The sequence below is a fragment of the Corythoichthys intestinalis genome, chromosome 4, assembly GCF_030265065.1.
Source record: "Corythoichthys intestinalis isolate RoL2023-P3 chromosome 4, ASM3026506v1, whole genome shotgun sequence".
NCBI classification, from domain to species: domain Eukaryota; kingdom Metazoa; phylum Chordata; class Actinopteri; order Syngnathiformes; family Syngnathidae; genus Corythoichthys; species Corythoichthys intestinalis.
The window spans coordinates 56453981-56474634 of NC_080398.1; the positions used below are offsets into that span (position 1 = coordinate 56453981).

At 38.5% G+C, this 20654-nt stretch overlaps 1 protein-coding gene across 1 annotated transcript in view; it reads right to left on the minus strand.

Annotated features, from left to right (window-relative positions):
• Positions 1 to 20654, minus strand: part of LOC130914349 (regulator of G-protein signaling 22) — a 48548-nt gene that overhangs the window by 18968 nt on the left and 8926 nt on the right. Inside the window, exons 6-14 of the mRNA XM_057833449.1 lie at positions 20433 to 20594; positions 20185 to 20350; positions 19525 to 19650; positions 19282 to 19383; positions 15425 to 15619; positions 15168 to 15260; positions 11466 to 11650; positions 9557 to 9719; positions 5643 to 5807 (exon numbers count right to left, since the gene is read on the minus strand). Coding sequence (XP_057689432.1) covers positions 5643 to 5807; positions 9557 to 9719; positions 11466 to 11650; positions 15168 to 15260; positions 15425 to 15619; positions 19282 to 19383; positions 19525 to 19650; positions 20185 to 20350; positions 20433 to 20594 — 1357 coding nt within the window. The remainder of the gene's footprint in view (positions 1 to 5642; positions 5808 to 9556; positions 9720 to 11465; positions 11651 to 15167; positions 15261 to 15424; positions 15620 to 19281; positions 19384 to 19524; positions 19651 to 20184; positions 20351 to 20432; positions 20595 to 20654) is intronic.

Here is a 20654-nt window from a genome sequence, read left to right on the forward strand (position 1 = left end):
TAGACGCCAGAGCGCAATAATAACAGGCGGGGTTAAACGGCAGATTAAAGGACTCATTTCTCGTCATCTGTGCTTTGCCAAATCGTTGTATATAGTAGTCGAATCGTCTCAAAATATGATTTTCCTTTCAATAATATTGCTATTAAGATTTTTTTTATGGTGTCACAGGCACTTTAATTTCATAATAAGAACTACAAAAGAACTATTCAAATATTCAAACTAGAAACTATTTCCTCCACTAGAGGCGCTCATGCTCTTTGGACGAATATAATAACAGTTCATATAGATAACTTTGTGCTAAGAATAAAAATACCATTGTTTAAGAATAAATAAATCAACATAAGCAGTTACTCACAACGTTACTCATTATTGAGTATTCTTTTCACCAAATACTTTTTCACTTGTACTTGAGTACATTTTTTGGATGACTACTTTTACTCTTAAGTCATATAATTTTGAAGTAACCATACTCTTACATGAGTAAAATCTTGGGCTACTCTACCCACCTCTGGTCATTTGTGGATTCACAGATCATTTCCTTCGGGAGGTCTGATGGGTAGTGTCCAAGGGGTATGAGGTACAAGACCGCATAATCCAGAGTCTTCAGTCCCTGGCGGACGACTGTCAGTTTTGATTCAGGTTCACGTAGAATTTCATTCCAGTGAAGATTTGACTCCACTAAGGCTGCCTTTTCTCAACATTTCAGTTCACAACCTTCATGAATAGAATGGGTAAGCGCATCTGAGCAGGGCCAGATTATGGGGATTCTGGGCCTCAGGGCCAGGAGTTCACAAAGCCCCCATACACACAAAGGGTGCTGAGGTCGCAGACTCGCAGACGGTAACATGTGAATAATTTAAACATTGTAACATGTGAATATACTGTGTTTAGAACTTTTAAGGCATAAATTGTTAGTAATTAATATAAAGATATTAACCGGGGGACCCCATAGGGAGTGAGTAGATTTTATGCATTTCCGTTATTTTTCCTTCTCCATGATCCATCTCTTGCCAACATGAGCACACTACAATCTGGTAAAAACTAGTGTGTAGTTTGGATTTGAAATGTCAGTTTGAATGTACAGTATCTGCTGCCACACGTGCAATCTATTTTGATAATGTCACTATGGCTTGGTTCAGACCGCAGGTCTTCATGCACAATTCCAATTTTTCATCATGTCCGTTTCATTGGCGTGCCCGTTCAGGCTGCTTTTTTCCATTGAGCATGTTCAAGTATTACGCATGCACACTAACTCGCAGTCTGACACGCTTTGAGCACATTGTTGCCAACTTGGTGACTTTCTCGCTAGATCTAGGGACTTTCCAAAGCCTCTTGGCGACTTTTTTTTTTTGATCAAAAAAGCGACTTGCTAAAAAATCCAACAGCCTTTGCTTGTGTTTTTTTTAACTCACTTTTTTGCTTCTCCTACAGTGTTACTCTGTTATTCCTCGTTACATGCAAATTGCCAATCATGCAAATTAGGTGATAACGTCATCTAGCGACTTTTAGGACAGCCAATAGCTACTTTTCTTACCGGGCAACACACAAACTGAGCAAACTGACCCGCATCGCAGAAGCATCAAAATGAATGACTACACATGCTGGCTCCATGTTATTAAATAATATTTTGCTTTCCAAAAAGAGGACACATAACAAGACAGAAAAAATGCCAGTTTAGTCTTAAATTCCAAGTTTATATGTATGGATAGAACGTGCAAGACGTACACACATACGGTCAGTTTGCCTCGACTCTAAGCCATGTAAGCAATTTTGAAATATTGCTCATTTGGCGCACAGAAAGAAAACTGAGCATTCTCAGGCTTATCCTTTTTTTTTTCTTTTTTTTTTTCTTCATTTTATTTTTTTCATGATTGTGGTCAAGCCTGCCTGCTGTTGAAAAGCAGAGTTAATGCACAGCTCCATCGCTGCCGTCCTCCCTGCCTCTCTCACTCTTTGCTGATGTAATTGCTGCATGAATTTTGATTTGGAAGACTTGAGAGTTGACCGCCGCCACATTTTGAAAAATGTGGCCCAAAACAGATTTAAAACCACATACTAAAGTGACCTACAGTAGATCGGGTCTGAAATGGTCCACTTCTATGCGACTTGTCCCGTTCAGGCTGTCAAGTTAATGCCTCACTTATGTCCAGGGGTGAAAGTGGCTAGAATTTCTTGCCAGAACTCCCCGACGTGAAGGTCGCCACGGAGCCAGAAATTTTGTTTATTTATTTTCATTTTTTGCGGGGGTAAGAGGCGGGGTCAAACCTCCTAAAACTACTGAAATGCAAAGAAAACTGTTTTGGCACAGTTATTTCTATAACACAAACAAAAACTGTACATACAAAATTGTATTTTTTCAATGATTTGCAAAATAAAAGTTAGCAAAAAGAGCAATAACCCCAACTTCCATCTACTGATTTTTATTTTCCCTCATTTCCTCACATACTAAATGCCAAATCTCAATTTTAACTACTTAAGAACATAGGATGTATATTAAAATTGAAGTTAATGTAAACATTTACTTTTGCCTTTTTTTTTTTTAAATAATAAATATATAAGTAACATACATTAAGAAAAATAAGTCCAAATGACTTTTTTAATAATGACTTATTTTCAGGCATGAAAATGGGTCAGGGGTTAAAAAGGTGAGAAGGGTGTGGAGGAAATATGTTCCGGTGTTCTTCCAAAATGTCCTCCGTCGGCGAAACATCCTACATGAGGCGAATTTGACAATTTTAATTTTTCACATAAGGCTTAATATTCGAGTTAGCAGGGGTTTAATTCGTTGAAGGAGTTGATTTCAACTACCAATGACCAGCGCTAGCTTAGCCACTCAGGAGCCCTGAAACTAACAAATAACTGGCAAACTGCACAGAATTTGTTCAAATCAACTCCAACGACTAATTAAACCCCGGCTAACTCAAAGATTAAGCCTAATGCAAAAAATTCTGAACTTCCCCTTTAAAATAAAGACCATTGAATATGGCCATTAAAATGTTGTCTATAAAAGTTTTAGAGCAATAAAACAAACAACAAAAATGAATGAAATAAACAAGAATCCTTCAAAGTATTTCATAATGGGTCCAAATTATTTTTCGAACAGATCATGTGACTATAGCACCTTAGAGACAGCTGTTTGCTTTGCTTAGCCAAAACTACAGCTGAGGAGGCAAGATAGATATTTAGAATTTCTTTAAACCTAAGCTTTCAAAACCTTCACAAACAACTGAGCTTGAACCGAGGATTGAGCACGAGCAGTATCAAACAGTCCTGGCTGTCTTGTTACCTGTTGTGTTGTAATTCCAAGTGGTGCTTGAATTGGATGCTTTTAGCGGTCAACAGTCTTTTTGAGCCAGCGCAAGATATTTTTGTCATCTTTACTGGACAAAAATGTGACGTAATGGCTGTGTTTCCAGTGTGCAAATGCAGCCGTTTGTAGTATATCTCCTGCCTATTTCATTGCATCCTGGCGACGTAGCAAGGCTATGTTGTTTTGGCTGCAAACTCCCAGCGCTCACGGCTCACGCATCATGGTAATACACGTGACCTGTTTTTTTTTTCCATCCCCGATTAGAAAATGTGACATGTGATGTCACTCCCATGACTACAGTATTCTTCATTCTACATACATTATGGGGCAATAACAAAATAGTAACACACAGGCATCAAGGAAATTAACTTTAATCAAATGACTGATTTACAAAAATGAACGCGTTAGATTGCTCCTTACTGAAAGAAAGTAATCAGATAACAGTTATGCATTACTCACATAACGCGTTACTGACAACACTGCTTTTATATTACCGTTATATACCCAAGCTTGACGGTAACTTAACGGGAGCTATTTTTTTCACCGGAGATTTGGCTAGCTCTGGCAGTGTTCAACGCAAACTGCAACGAACGGCAGTAACTTTGTCATACCGCAAAATATGAAAACGATTGAAACAATTACTCACCAAATTCAATATGCTGGCAAATGCATTCATCTAAAAAAAAAAAAAAATTGGGAGTGAGACCTCTCCTCGTCCAGCGAGCGTGAATTTGTGCTTAGGACAAGATCATCTGTCGCAATTAGCGATCTTTGACGCTCTCTTTTTTCCTCCCCTGCATTTAAACTTGTTTCCCTCTCAGCGGCTGTGATTAACATCAATGAAGTTGCTCTCCTAGCTAAGCCTTGTCTATCATTCGTCTTTGTAAGTTTTTAGTAACTTTGTGTATTGAATTTGAAAGGAACTTTTTCATGTAGCTAAACTGTTGAAGCTTCTCACACGTGGAAAAATACGATTGTACAACGTTTTAACTGTATTCATTTGGTATATTTCAGTTACCACAATTTGAGACATCAATAAATTGAAGAAAAATACGCCTTATGTTTGGAGTGTTGTTTTTGGGTTTGCTGGAATAGCGTGACTGACACACGCAGCATCAAACAGGGGAAGGGGTAAGCGCTGCCGCGCCAAGCCACTTCTGGCTGCATTTTTGACACATGAAAAATAACGAATACGTACTACTGTATGACGGAAAATGTTAGTGGTTTTGTAACCGCGACGTTTTCATAGCATGGTAAACCGTGAAGGTAACCGGCACATGCCTACACCCCCCCCCCCTTAAAAATGTTCTGCTCGGATCTACACGATTCACGTAGGTCATCCTTTTTGACTTCAAAACGGCAAATTTCGCCAAAAGGTGAGAGATTTGCATGCCTGTATTTTGAAGATCGCGCAAACATTGATTTTTTTTTTTAAATCATAAGGAAATGAATAAGTAGCCTAACATAAATGAACAAATATAAGTCCAAAGTGCACATTGACAGCTAAGATGTTCTGAACCTTCCCATCAGAGCAAATAAAACTAAATATAATAAATAAGCCTCCTCAACTCTTTCCTTGCTCTTAAAGATTTGATCCATTTTCTGTTGCATTGCCCTTTTTTGTCGCATCGGTTCAACAAACTTTTTTTTTTTTTTGCTGTTCCAGAAAACATGCACATTTGAACCAATCAGAGCTAACTATCTCTGCTGATCACATGTCAGTACGTCAGCCAAATTGAACGGATAAATGAGTCCAGGCGTTTTGCTTTGCTGCGTGCATTCGCACATTGACGTGACGTGACATCGTCAGACTCAGATAACTGCAGCAGCAGGGGAAACCTCCATGCCATCCGTGGAATAAAATAAATAATAAATATTGGTGGAAACGGATTTCGCTACACACTTTATTATGCTTGTTGTTAACACTTGTGTACGTAAAGCTGATGTTGGTAGATTGTTTTCTTCTTGGAGATGAAATACATGTGTGGCAGCTTAGCATTTATTAATTTCTTTTACATAGCGTTTTGACAGTTGCCGTCATATTTTTGGAATCAAAGCACAGTGTACCGGAACAGCATTCCGGCCCTGAATCTTATACCGGAGCTGCGTTCCTGACTGTTCTGGCCCACTTTTCACCCCTGCTCATGTCAGAAAAACACGAAAAAACAATTCGAATTTCTGCATTTAGACATGCGGTATGAACCTAGCCCAAATTCACCTAAAAACACTCATTTAGAACAACATCAAAAATAGCACCGTATTTCGGTTTTCTCTATTGAAGTGGTATAAAATCTTAGTACATTCTCATTTTATGATTGGCTCTGTTATCTACCTTTGGTTTGCCTTTCTGCCGTTCTGTGAACTCCCTTGTAGCCAGAAATTGAGGCAGCCATGTTTTCTCAATGTGAGCTCTAATGATGTCCTGGATCTCCACAGTAACAGTCTTTGAGAGACACTCACGTTTCAGAAGTTCCAGTCCACCAGTCAAGTGCAGTATCTACACAGTTAAATATACATGATTAAAAAAGCCACAGTTAGACACAGGAAAGTCACATCATAGGTGGATGATTGTATATCAATGAATTAACATAAGGTGAGTGGTCTTGTCTGATTTCCCACTATTAGAACGCAGACTAAAAATGACTGTCTCATGCTGTTCAACATCATTCCCCAAATCCACTCATTCTTGTCATCCACTTTGTCTGCTTTTGGTCCTCATTTGTCAGTGGCTGTTTATTATCAAATTGTAAAATATTTCCACATAACTTTAAAAAAAGGAGGGGGTGGGTGCAAAGATTTTGTCATAAGAAAAACAGACAAAGCACATCTCCAAAACATCCAGGATCAAAAAGTATCAGATTGATGTTGTGCTTTTAGTTGTGATTGAATGTTTGTTTGTCTATATGTACCCTGTGATTGGCTGTTAACCAGTTCAGAGTGTACCCCGTACCCACACACACACTCATGTGCATCTGGACTAGAACTCTAGCATTAGTAATGACAACCAGGAACGGAACTGGACTGGGAGTCAGTAGATGAAAGGAGGCCATTTCTGAGACTGTATGACCAAATAAATTAATGGAGAGCCAAAGCAGTTGGGCTGGAAGTCCATTCTGATGGACAAACAAGATTTAAAATGCTAAAAACTGTAGTAATAAATGGATAAAAATTGTACAAAAAACTCCTTGAGTAAGTCGTCACGTCAGTCGTAATGATCCATGAGTCTATCAATCAAGACATCTCTATATACGAAGCACCTTTAAACAGCTAAATGCTGCTTAAGGTGCTTCACAGAGTAAAAAAACCAGTAACAATAATTTAAAAAAAAAAAAAAAAGTTCTAGCAAGCCCCATGCCCCCCTGATTCAGTAACACAGGACAAACAATCTAAATCAGGGATTAACTTAATCAAAGTATGACTCAGGACTCTGTCTGATTACACCACAAAAACGGGGACCCCTCTGGAGCCAAACTTGGAGGAGGGCCACAATGGAAAGTGCCTAGTGCTCTGGCCTATAAGACATACAGTATAACAACTGGCCAAGCACAGCCTGAAAAGACAGCAGGATGCAAACTCATCTGCAAAGGCCCCTTGGCCAAGCTTCAAAGCAGGGGTCCCCATCATGGTGCCCTGAAATGATGCACATTCATATTTATCAATATCCGAATTATTGCGAGAATTGACATGATCAGTGTTACAACCTAAATGAAGGCAGCAAATGAGTTAAATAAAGTTGATGAGAATGTCATTGTTGGTACTCAACAATTGGATTCGGGTTGTTTTCTCTTCATTGGCACTGAAAGAGTTCAACTTATTATTGATACATGGAATCCTCTAGTTACTAACGACTTCCGTTCCTTACGCCGGCAACATAAACCGAATTTCCATGTAAATTGGAATTAACCAATTAAGTAGCCATAAATCTCAAAATAACGATCCAAAAAATCCAAAAGTATTGTATTTTTTTTTTAATGATGGAGGATACACTGCCTTCTGTTGGCAGCGTTGGGCCTGGCTGAACTGTCACCTTGGATGACTGTGGAGCAGACTCAGACATCTGACATGGATAAAGGATAGCTGCGCTCTGGTTTGGCCCACATCATGCTGTAAGTTGTTTCAGCTAATATATGTTTGTGTATGCATTTGTAATTAAGTTTAGAGCTACAGTTTGTAGATTTATGTTTTTTATGAGAATTAAGAATATTAAGAATATAGAGTTGCTATGTTAAGAATTGTAAATACGTTAGCATTTGTAGCATTTAAGCTATTAGACTTTTGTTAGGCCAATTAAGCAAATTTATTCTACTAAATTTACATATTGATCAGACTAGATGGACGTTTGAACAACAATTTTTTCAAGTGTTTTATTGTTAAAATGCATGTCGTTTTGAACATAAGTCTACATACTGTTATGTGTGGTCCAGCTTTACAAATTATAGAAAGTGAAGTAAAAGGTTGGAATTTTATGTTGGACCTAACATGTATTAGCCAGACGCTAATCAGGATGCAAAACAATGTGCCTAGACTACCTGACATGGAATGGAGACAAGACCCATCGAGAACTGGCATTCCCAATCAAAATAGCTATGTAAAATACACATAAAACTAATTCAGACTTTGGTCAAACTCTATTCAAACATTTTGTTTAGCTCAACAAATACACTGGATGGCAATATTTAGTCACAATATAAACACTATCAGAGGTCTCGTACGTTGTGAAGCCAGCACTCAAATTACCGTGGATGGACCAGTAAACGGGGAACTACGGCGTCAGTTGAGGGACAAAACACACTCATTGTCTTGATTTCTAAGTAATTTAAAACTCACCATTGACACCTTGTGGTGTATTTCAATCACTGCCTTACGTGGAAGAACAGCAGGGAGCCCGTGTGACGTCACCGCTCGGCAACGTCAACAATGGCAAGCTACTAATTTATTTTTTGATTGAAAATTTTACAAATTCTATTAAAACGAAAACATTAAGAGGGGTTTTATTATGAAATTACTCTAATTTGTACTAACATTTATCTTTTAGGAACTACAAATCTTTCTATCCGTGGATCCCTTTAACAGAATTTTAATAATGTTAATGCCATCTTGTGGATTTATGATATAATAAACAAATACAGTACTTATGTACAGTATGTTGAATGTATATATCCGTCTTGTGTCTTATCTTTCCATTCCAACAATATTTTACAGAAAAATATGGCATATCTTAGAGATGGTTTGAATTGCAATTAAATTACGATCAAATAATTTTTAAGCTGTGATTAACTCGATTAAAAGTTTTAATCTTTTGACAGCCCTACTTTATTTCTATCGGAGATGCCGACAGTGGCTGTCTCCTCTTTCACCAGTGAGACGTCGCAACAATAACTTTTACCAATCAGAGGTAAAAATGTTTTTCTCCACCAGAGGGCGCTCATGTTCTTTGGACGGTTGTGCTTAGAAAAAAAAAAAATTTAAATAATGACATTTTAAAAATCAGACATTGTAAGCAGTGACTCAAAATGTTACTCATTAATTGACTATTCTTTTCAACGAATACTTTTTTACTTGTACTTGAGTAAAATTTTGGATGGCTACTTTTACTTGAGAACAGTAATCTTATTAAGAAGTAACAGTACTCTTAAATTTATAAGTAAAATTAAGTAAAATAAGTAGAATTTTGGCTACTTTACCCACCTCTAGTTACCCCTGCTTTAAAGTTTATTGCTTGGGGCAGTTTTTGTACTGCATTGCATTAAGCTGCAGTCAATGTTTCAGCCAGTGACTTAAAATAATAACATACTGTATCGTCCCTTGATCTATAAAATCAAAGCGGCAAATGCCCTCTCACAGTATGCCCCCCTGCAGTTATACTTCAATCTAAAAAACTAACTTTAGACAAGAGACTTTCTCCTACTAGGGCTGCTCTTGTCTTGTGGATCCAAACCACAAACCTCTAACCCACCTCATTTTAATTTTAACCATGTCTTTGATCTTCAGATCTTCTAGTGAAACCATGTCAGAACTGTCGGCAGCATTCTACATAAGACTAAAAGAGAAGCTGTAGAACACTGTGCGAGAGCTGCAAAGGTCTCGGTTTATTGGATGTGATTTGAGGTCTCAGCAGGAGCTTACATGCCAAATCTGGATTGCCATATCACAGGCAGCGTGTTCTTACCCCTCGATCCATAGTACATTTTCTCAAATTTAATAATTCACATAATTGTATAACTCAAACTCAGTTTTCAAACACACATTATTCTGCTCCTCTTCTGTGGCAGGACTTTGGGAGCCAAAAAAGTAGTTTCCGTTAAGATATTTCCTTGCGATGTGAGAAGATCGGGCCTGTCTCACTGCCTTGTTCGTCTGAGGAATCCTCCTGTACTGCTCCATGTCCAGCCAGCATTCCAGGTGAATACTGGTAACAAACATTTCAAACCGACTTTCATTTGACATGATACACACTCAAGGGCATTGCCACATTGTACAAATATATTTTCAACTCATTTGTCCAACAATTATTTACAGTAAGTTAACTGTAATAAATATAGCATTATATCCAGGGGTGAAAGTGGTTAGAATTTCTTGCCGGAACTCCCACTGAGATGCAGATAAAACTGCTTTTGTTATTCCTATAATTATTCTATAGTTATTCCTATAACACATACAAACAAAAAGTGTTTTTCATTCAAAATTGTATATTTTCAATGATTTGAAAAATAAAACAAAAACAGATGTCACCTAAATCCAACCTCCATCTCCTAATTTTTTTCCTCATTTCCTAAATGCAAATCCTCAATTTTAACTATTTAAGAACATTGGATGTACATTAAAATTGAACCTAATGTAAACGTTTACTTTTTTTTTTAATAATAATAAAGGTATAACTAACATACAGTACAGGCTAAAAGTTTGTACATGCCTCATTAAATGCAACACAAATGAAGGTCCCAACCCCACTGATAAAGCAATAAATTCCACTAATAAACCCTGAAAAGGCATACCTGTGAAGTCCAATACCATTCTAGGTGACTCCCTCTTGAAGCTCATCAAGAGAATGGCAAGAGTGTACAAAAAAGTAATCATAGCAAAGGGAGGCTACTTTGAAGATACAAGAATATTATACAGGTTTTTAGTTATTTAACTTGTTTTTGCTAAGTAAACAGTTCCAGACATGTTAATTCTTCTCTTACGTTCAGTGAGAATTTACAATGACACTTGACGAGTCTAAATAAATGGACAGTAGATAAAATCAATAAGCCTCTTCAACTCTTTCCTTTCTCTTAAAGAGCTGATCAATTTTCTGTTCCATCAATTTTCCCTGCATTCACTAAGCGTTTTTTTTGGTTTGTTTTTGTTTTACATAGTGTTCTGTCCTCAGTAAACATGAATTTGTTTAGGTTGACAGACAGCAAAACGAGGCAATAGTGGATATTTGAATTTGAAGCTTTTACTTTTTCGCTTTGACGAATCTCAAAGCTGCAACGCACACATACACTAATGTTCAAAATGACAGGCATATTAACAATAAACATTTCTATTCATTAATCATATTAACAATAAACATTTTACACAAAACAATTGGTAATCAAACGTCCCTCCAATACAATCAATATGTAAATTTAGTAAATCAAATCAGTCCAAGCTAGCTAGCTTAGATGCTATGAATGCTAACGTAGGTATTCACACTTCTCTCATAGCAAATAGCTAAACATAACCAAGCAAACAGTATTTCCAATCTTAACCACAAACAGCAACACTAACATACATCAACAGAAACAACTTACAGCTTACGTGGGCCGAACCAGACCGTAACTGTCTCTTACCCATGTCAGACACATCTGTTTCTCAGTCATAAAAGGCAAGAGTTCAGACACACCTAACGCCGCTGCCAGAGGGCATCATTTGACAAAATACAATACTTTAAACAAACCATCACGCATAGGGTTTTGCCGGAACAGTGTTCGGGCTCGAAAACTCATTTCGGTACAGAGTTCCGGCTCGTTCCGGCCGACTTTCACCCCTGATTATATCTCTTGATAAGTGTAGATGAGTGTAATTCACCCATTTAACAAATAATTTTCTGGCATACACAAGTAGTACAAACTTTGTACAGTACTGTATAGCCAAAATGTGTGGCTGTGTGTTGCATATCGTTACTCACCTGGCATCTTCATTCTCAAGGAAAGACATAAAGTGCCAGATCTCTTGATGGTGGCGAAGCAAGGAGCCTAAGCGATAGCCTTGGTACTGTGAAGGCACATTGGACCAAGACTCAAAGTCCAGGTGGCCTTGAGAAAAGAATCTGGATGAATTATTGGATGGCGATGTCATACTCTTCTGCACCAACTTAGAAAACACAAACAACAATGTGTTATGATATTACAATGAATTATTTTATTTATTTAATAGTATTTTAGCCTAAGAAGAGCAGTGACACTGGGTCACCTAATTATATTATATGTAATTTTGGTAAACCAAGACTGTGTTATGAAAGTAGTGTGAGAAGGATTGGTTGATCGTGGTAAGAAGGGCCGATGGCACAAATTGGCTGCCTCGCTTCTGTCGGAGTACCTGAGGGCAGCTGTGGCTACAATACTAACTTGGGGATGGTGTGGCTCAGTGGTAGAGTAGTTGTCCCCCAACCCAGAGGTTGTAGGTTCGATTCTCCGCCCTGATGAACTTGCCTAAGTATCCTTGAGCAAGATACTGTACCCCACATTGCTCCTGGTGCTGCGTCACCAGTAGGTAGATGGCAATATAGTGTAAAGTGCTTTGAGCGCCTTGAAAGGTGGAAAAGCGCTATATAAGTATAACACCATTTACTTACCACACTCTAAAGTGGAGTGAAAGAATAATGCAATGTAAAGAGTCTTTTGAGTGTCCTGAAAAGTGCTAAATATATCCAGTGCATTGTTATTATTATAATAATTATTATTATTTATTATTACGTGGCACAATAATGATGTAACAATGTTTTCTTAGATTTATATAGATTAATTCACGTTTAAATGTCCAAACTTTTGCATCAGCTTGAGTTTTTACTAGATTTAACAGATATTTTCAACTAATTACGTATGAACAGTGTTGTTAATAATGGCAGTAGAGTATAACAGCGTTTCTAATGGCGTTTTTGTCAGTATTGAGTAACGTAGTCAATTACTTTCCCAATCTTTGCAACGCTGTTACTGTTACTGAGGATGTGCAGGGCCGCGTAACTACAATTTGGTTGAATGTGCTAGCGTCTGCAAATGCGGAAACAATGTTGGACCTCGAATCAGACAACATGCAGGGGATGCGTACAAGGGTTTAATAAATACAAACAAAAAACAACACGTGATCGCGGAAAAGTAGACACAACTAAAGGGGTCCGTGACAGTAGATCAACGGGGCTTAATAATACAAACTGGAGGGCAAACTAAGACGATAGGCAGACAGCAGAAAAAGATGAAAATAAAAACACTCAAATACCTGCACAAGGTAGAGGTTCACAAACGAGAGTAGGACACAAATTAAAAAGACCCAAGGCAGGGGCATAACAAGCAAATGTAACGAGACTATAGTGCGAGATGTCAAATGGCGATCAGCAAGACAATATCTCGGCGCTCTTCTCTTGCATGGCCTGCGTTTATACATTATACTACTATTGATGAGCTAGGATGAGCTGCAGGTGCGATGTCGCAACACTCCCACAGCTGGCTCTGCAGCATACAAAATCTGACTAGCAACAGAATGTGTCAGAATGAAGCGCGAGTTTTCATAAGTTAATTTTGAGACACATAGCTGCCTCCTGCCTGGAGTGCGCAGTGTGGGACGGGGTAAGGGGGTGGTGACGCCGTTGCAAACACAAAGATGATTGGCTAGGTGGGGGGATTATGCACGCTCTGGCAACCACAAAAAGACTACGATAATGGTGACAGGCCTTTTTACTTTTTCAAAGTAAGATTAACAACACTGCTTATGAATTAAATGCTGATATTGACTGCATGTCAGCGCCTTCACGCATGGAAGATAATTCATTTTAAACACTGATGCAATTTAGAAAGGATAGTAATTACAAACATATCTCAAAATATGTAATTTACTAGTTGAATTTTAAAACAGTGGCAGCAACTCTAAGATGAGCTTTAAGTAAACGGTTTCTAAATGGCCAAAGAAAAAAGAAAAATGTCACTTTTCCACATTGCATTTTGTCAACTGTGCGCAAAATTCACATTCTTCTTCTTCATGACAGGAGTAATACGAGTTTTTAACAGGCATATATATGTTGGCCTGCTGCAAAACACAAACATTCATAGCACGTTATCGTTGTTGGCTCAGGGCCCAAATACACCAGATGCATGATCGTTCCGGTTTCGGTCCGGCTCAGTGTTGAGTGCGTGCCACGCAATACGTCAAAAACAGGCAAATCATACCGGCTGCGCACAGCTGCGGTCCGCCAACTCCATTTCCTCGTGAGCTCTCGCGTGATCGCGCGCTATAATGTGCTATTTAAAACACCGAAAAACACACGGAGTCTGTACTCATCAGAGAAGCAGAGCGAGAGAACATTGTTTCTTTGCATATACTGGACTGTCTCAGAAAATTAGAATATTGTGTATTCTAATTTTCTGAGACAGTCCTGTACATTAATCCACCATTTAAAGCAGGGGTGTCCAAACTTTTTGCAAAGGGGACCAGATTTGGCGTGGTAAAAATGTGGGGGGCCGACCTTGGCTGACGTCCTTTACATAGAACAATATACAGGACTGTCTCAGAAAATTAGAATATTGTGTATTCTAATTTTCTGAGACAGTCCAGTAGATATTTTTGTTGTGTCTGTCTCTTAATTCCAGATTGACTGCATCATGTTGAGGTCAGGGCTCCGTGTGTAGGGGCTGGGGGGGGGGGGGGGGGCTTGTTTGCCCCTGGTTGTGTCGGTGGCCTTATACCTTTGTGCAAATTTAAAATATATGGCACATAACATCTCATAGAGCTGTTATAAACATCTGTTAAATAATCTATAATATTTATAAATACCTTTGTGCACATTTAAAATATATGGCACATAACATCTCATAGAGCTGTTATAAACATCTGTTAAATAATCTATAATATTTATAAAATGGATTGCGAATTATATACTACATTTAAAAAAAAAACAGCGTACTTAGAATTGGTGTCTCAACACTGCAGATTTCTGTGCCCAGCGCAAACTGTTGGTTTTTCTATGAAACGTCAAGTAAAATGTAGGAGAGAAAAAAGAGAAACGTCTCAAATAGACCACCAGGTCGAAACTTGTGGGTGTCTCTTTATTCTCTTTCGTACTTTTCCCCCTCGACTCTGTACAAACCGACATTGTGTGTGCGCCGGGCACGAAAATTTGTGCAGTGGAACCACTTCCAGATACGCTGCATTTTTCTCGCTCAAAGTTGTCAGCACGTCGTGTGTTTGATATCATTGCCAGAAAAACAAACATAATGGGACACCTTGCAGCTTCCTTTTTAATGCTGTCCTTATAATACCGATCTGCTGCATCGTAAATCACTTTGTGACTTTCCACCTCCATGATGAAACGTTCTTCGTCCATGTTCGCTGGTGTTTGTACCGTGAATAAGCAACTGGGCTGTTGACTCCAGGCTCGGCTCCGCCCATTTTGTCGGCTGCGTGTCCGGCAAAAATAGAAAATAGCCCAAACCATCTGGCGAGCTGCGGCACGCCGGAGATGGTCCGCAGTCAATCTGGAGCACTGACGCGGCCGGTATACGTTGAACAATAGGATATAATGGGAACGGATTGGCTCTGGCGCTATTTTTTACCCGAGTCGGACCAGAACCGCGACGATCATGCATCTGGTGTATTTGGGCCCTCATGTTTCTTGACTGACCTGGTTGATGTTTTGCATAGACTCAGAGTACAAGCGCTGGAGCTCCCTGTGTTCCCAAGTGTCGACATATCGTACATCTTCGTATACACATACCTAAACATAGTGTCTAATATTACATACATCTTATACATAATCACAAAGTATTTACAATTGCATCATACTGTGCTTTTATTTAGCTAACGTATTTGCTTTTTGAAATACTGTATTCTACTTTTATTTAAAACTAATAAATTAGTAAAAGCATAAAGCGTGCTAACCTGCAGGAAGGACTTTTTGTCCAAGCCAACAAGCACTGTCCAAGCCTCCATGAGGATGCTCAAAATGTGATCCTCAACTTGATCAAAGAGCTCTTCAAAAGCAGGTATCAAGTGGTCAGAAACCTCCTTCCTGATCGCTTCCTTCAATCTAATGCTCCTGCTGGCAGAACTGTGGATGTATGTGTAGTAGAGGACCTGAAAATTGACAAAGGGGAAAATATTGAAATCACAATTTACTGTCAGGGCTTTTGGACTGGCAATACCTTGGGGGGAATTGCACATACTTTCATAATAGTACTACATAATGAATTTCATGTATAATGTTATCATTTATTTAGCTTGTGGCATGTTATTTTGCATGAAATGTTCTTTTTTTCAATATTTTTCAGTGAGTGAGTGATTGGGTGAGTGAAAAAAAATCATTCCAGTCCAAGACAAGCAGGTCCTCTAACATGTGTCCTTGTGTTGTATTCATTATGTTGTTACAGCTAGGGTCAGTGGTGCAAATAGCTTTTTGAGGTGGGGAGGGACTGCATGCAACTAGCATACACATGTTCTTTAGGTTGAGCTGGTTGCAGCAATTGGCATGTTGGTGGTTTCGGCGATGGCAACAGCAGTGGTTTGTAACCCACGCCACTACATGTCCTTTAACCCACTTCACAATGATATTGGCGAGACACAGGGTGCGGGGCCGATTAATAGGGGGTCTGCATTGTTGGTGTGGCTGTCAAAGCTGACTGAGTGAAATCGCAGACAAAGAGCTTATTTCGTTGAAAATTCTTGTGAATAAATGATTAAATCCCTGAATTCTTTATAGATATGGACATAAAACAGTCTCGATTCCAGGTTAAATGCAAAAAAAAAAAAAAAAATGCAGTTAGCATTTATTTTACGTAACTATGTCGAAGTACGATGCTAGTCTGTTAGTCAATGCGGCCCGCCATATGTAAACAGAGCTTTTCCTGTGAAAATTCTTGTGAATAAATGCTTAAATCCCTGAATTCTTCATAGATGTGGACATAAGACAAGTCTCTATTCGTGGTTTAAAGCAAAAAAATATGCAGTTAGCATTTATTTTACATAAATATGTCGAAGTACGATGCTAGTCTGTTAGTCAATGCGGCAGCCGCCTTATGTAAACAGAACTTTTCCGGTGAAATTTTTTGTGAATAAATGCTTAAATCCCTGAATTCTTTATAGATATGGACGTAAAGCAGTCTCGTTTCTTGGTTAAAAGCAAAAAAAAAAAAAAAAAAAAAAAGGGTGCAGTTAGCATTTATTTTACGTAAATATATGTCGAAGAATGATGCTAGTCTGTTAGACAATGTGATGGCAGCCTTATAACAGAGCTTTTGACGTTGAAAATTCTTGTGAATAAACGAAAAATATAGTAATTACCTGGAATCGTCGAACAAATCACTCCTGAGACAATCCTTCTTGTTTGTATGAGATACAGCTTTCATACTTTTTCAACCTAAATCCAACATTGGATCGCTGCATGTGTCGCTGCGACAGATTGTGAATAACTGAAGCGGATTATGAAATTGCTTCCTACTTGAAGGCGTGGCGCAGTGAAGGTCGAATCTAACCCGTCAATATCATTATGAAGTCTATGCCCAGGGGTCTCCAATTTGTTCCACAAAGGCGCATTGTAGGTGCAGGATTTCATTTCAAACAAACAAGATGAGACCTTTTCACCAATCATGTGTTTTACAAGTGCAATCATTTGATTCAGGTGCTACTTGTTTTAGCATTGGTTCAACAGTCTGTGGTTGGAACAAAAACCAGGATCACAGCGGGCCTTGAAGACCAGGTAGGAGACCCCTGCTATAACCTACAGGTCTCACAATACTGAACAGTACAAAAACACTGAAGGTTGAGGCAATGATCTGATTAAAGAATAGTACAAGAAGCCATCTACGGATGTGCCTCTTACAACTGTAAATTTTCACTACCTACAAGCATCCAAGAATATAATCATTTGACCCACATATTGAGTCAGTAATCGAATTGAAGGTTAACACTCAGTGGCGGCTCCTGGCGTGTGCATTATGGCTGTTCATATAAGATAGCATTGCTGGGGAAAGAAAATAATGGGCAATCTAATTTCAGTGATTCAGTACAAACAATTTCCCATTTCTACTAACACACAGTGGAAACAAACAGGATTGTATCAGAAGAGAACAGTAACCTCAACAAATGTACAAATGATAGAACAATAAGTAACCCACACAATTACAACTCCTGGGAAACAACCGACTCGGTCCAACATTAATTCCTGCCAAAGCTACTGTATGTTATTTTATGTGGTGCAGTGGTTTCCAACTTAAGCTCCTTGATAGCCTAATCCAAGCTACACGTCAGGAGCATACACGCAACAGAACAGCTGTTTTTGTGCAGTAAATATGGGAGGCTATGTTTTTAAACAAACAATATGACAAACACGTCAAAAATAACTATAAAGCACTTTCAGCAACATTTAATGTGTGGAAAAAGCGCTAAAACGGATATGCTACTATGACAAATTATGCTGAAATGATGCAGGGGCGTCACAAGACCTATTACAATAATGAGGCACATCGGGGCACTGGCGAGCGAGCAAAAAATTTCTTTAGCGTTTATCCCCTTTAGCGCAGCACTATCTAGTGCAGGGGTGGGCAAACCGGTCCTCGAGGGCCGCAGTGGATCCTGGTCTTTGTTCCAACTGATTCAACACAGACAGTATAACCAATGAGGTTTCAGTGGAAACAAGGAGCACCTGACTGCAATCAACTGATTGCACTTGTAAGAAACCAGATTGGTGAAAGGCTGTCCTCATGATGGGTATGAACAAAAACCCGCACCCACTGCGGCCCTTTGTGGAATTAATTGCCCACCCCTGATCTAGTGGATGTATAACACAACCCCAATCACTACTACTACTACTTTTGCGCCTTATTATGCGGTGCGCCCTCTATATGAAAAGCGTTTTAAAATAAGCCATTCATTTAAGGTGCGCCTTATAGTGCTGAAAATACGGTACATATAATACGAATGAGTCCAACGCTTGACAAATACTAGACTCTCATTGTGACCAAAACCATACCACCACACAATTTGATATACAGAAAATTTACTTTTCATATTGTTTCAATGATACTCAATCATTAGTCATAAACAAAAATTTCATTGTTAAAATTCACCAAATTACCTAATAGCATTTGGTCTTGATTAAGTCATAAATTGTGTTATTATATGGGGGGAGCAATGCCTTATGTGTCCAAAGAGAGAAGAGGGCACAATTCATTTTTATTTCTTTGTCAGTACGTGTAGTCTGGTGGGCCAGCTTTAGCTCAACTCTCCAACCATATGCATAGGTGTGTGCAGGGCTGTCAACAGACTTGCTGGGTCCCGGGGACAAAAGACCATTACAGGGCCCCCCGACCCCTGCCACCGGCTTGTCATGACATACGCAGTACTTTTAATGCTTTGCAAGCAACGACAGTGTAAATTTTCAAATTATTTAATTTGAGATGGACAGTTAAATTTACCAAACCGTAATGTGATGTGACACAATACAAACAATTTCCATCTATTGTCTCATGTGGGCTACATTACAATAAAAGTGAGAGTGCTATATTTCAAATATTTATTGTGATAAGGTTTTAAAGTATATATCAAGTAGAACATAATATTTAATCAGACAATGATTTAAATAAATAAATATAATAAGAAGAAATAAGAAATATGTGAAGTAAAATAAATTAAGGGTCATTCAGGGGCCGCCTGTGGTCCTGAGACCCGGGACAACATTCCCGGTTGCCCCTCCCCCCCTTTCGACGCGCTTGCGTGTGTTTACTGTGCGTGTGTTTGTGTACCTGAGCCACTCTCTGCACTCGGTAGGGATCTAGCCCATCCTGGTAGAAGAGCTCATGATAATGCTGGAGGTCATTCCAAAAATAAACTGCATTCTGCCACAACTTGGAGTGAAAGAATGAGAAGATCATTTTAATAGAAACACCTTTTCGATGAGAATTAAATGTATAAATCACTTGGCGTGTTGATGTGTAAATGTACAGCGTTCAACTAAATGGGGTGAAAATCCACATGAAGATTGGTACCTGGTTTCCAGACTGTTCACAGAAGTGAGTGAAGTATGAACCAGCATCAGGGTCGACAAATAGTGCCTGTAAAATGTCTTCCAGTCTTGTGCAGCCATATGACTGAGTTCTGCTTGGGCGGGACCGCTTATAAAAGTAAGTACATGAAAAGTTAACATTTCTGTTTGCAGAACATCAAATTGCAGTTGTTACACTGCAAATTTATAACATCATAATCAGATTATTTTTCTTAAATCTAGTCAAATAATTTTCCTCATCTTGTTTTGAGTGTTCAAGACCAGTTAACAGATTAAGGTGTCAGATTATACCACTTACTTAGGTAAATATGAAGTAAATATTACTATTTGTTCTTATTAGGCACGTACATCTGAATATTTTTTTTTTACCTAAATGAAGAAAAATTGGCTTTCAAATCATGTTTTGAACAATATCTATTTGAATTAAGAAAATTTCTGACAAACAAGTTAAAAAAAAAAAAAAAAAAGATTACTAGTAAATATGCTAATTTATTGCTTAAAATAAGTCTGTTAAGCATATTTTCAGCTTTATTTCAAGAAATCTGAGTAAAATTTACTTGATGCAATGGCAGATAATTTCACTTAGAGTTACACTGAAAACAAGGAAATTTAAATAGTTTTAAGGTTTGTTTTTGCAGTGTACCTGTGTATAACCTTTGTGAAGAGATCTGGACGACCAGGATTCAGAGAAAATTGATTGAGAGGTCAACAAGGCAAAATGAGGGCTAATGCAGCACTCTTTCCTCTGCTCGATGTTATAATAATAAAGATTTATTTGCATGTGCTGGGATGTCCAGTATCTAGGAATCCTGTGGAGGCAGAAGAGGGAGAAATAAGAGTTAAATAGTCAGAAGTGACGCATCCAAAATGACCGCATCACAAAAATATCACCAGTAGGAGGAGATGGACTCCATAAGGCTGGGCTGTATTGAGCACAATCTTTCTTTTGTCCAGCAGGGGGAGGTAGCCAGCCCCAATCTACACAGCAAGTCCATATTCAGACTGTTCTGACTGCTCCTCAACAGATAACGGCTCCTTATTAAAGCCAAAAAGCTGAAATAACACAACATACTTTACAGTATCACATTTAAAGAAAGACACGCTTGCATGTTT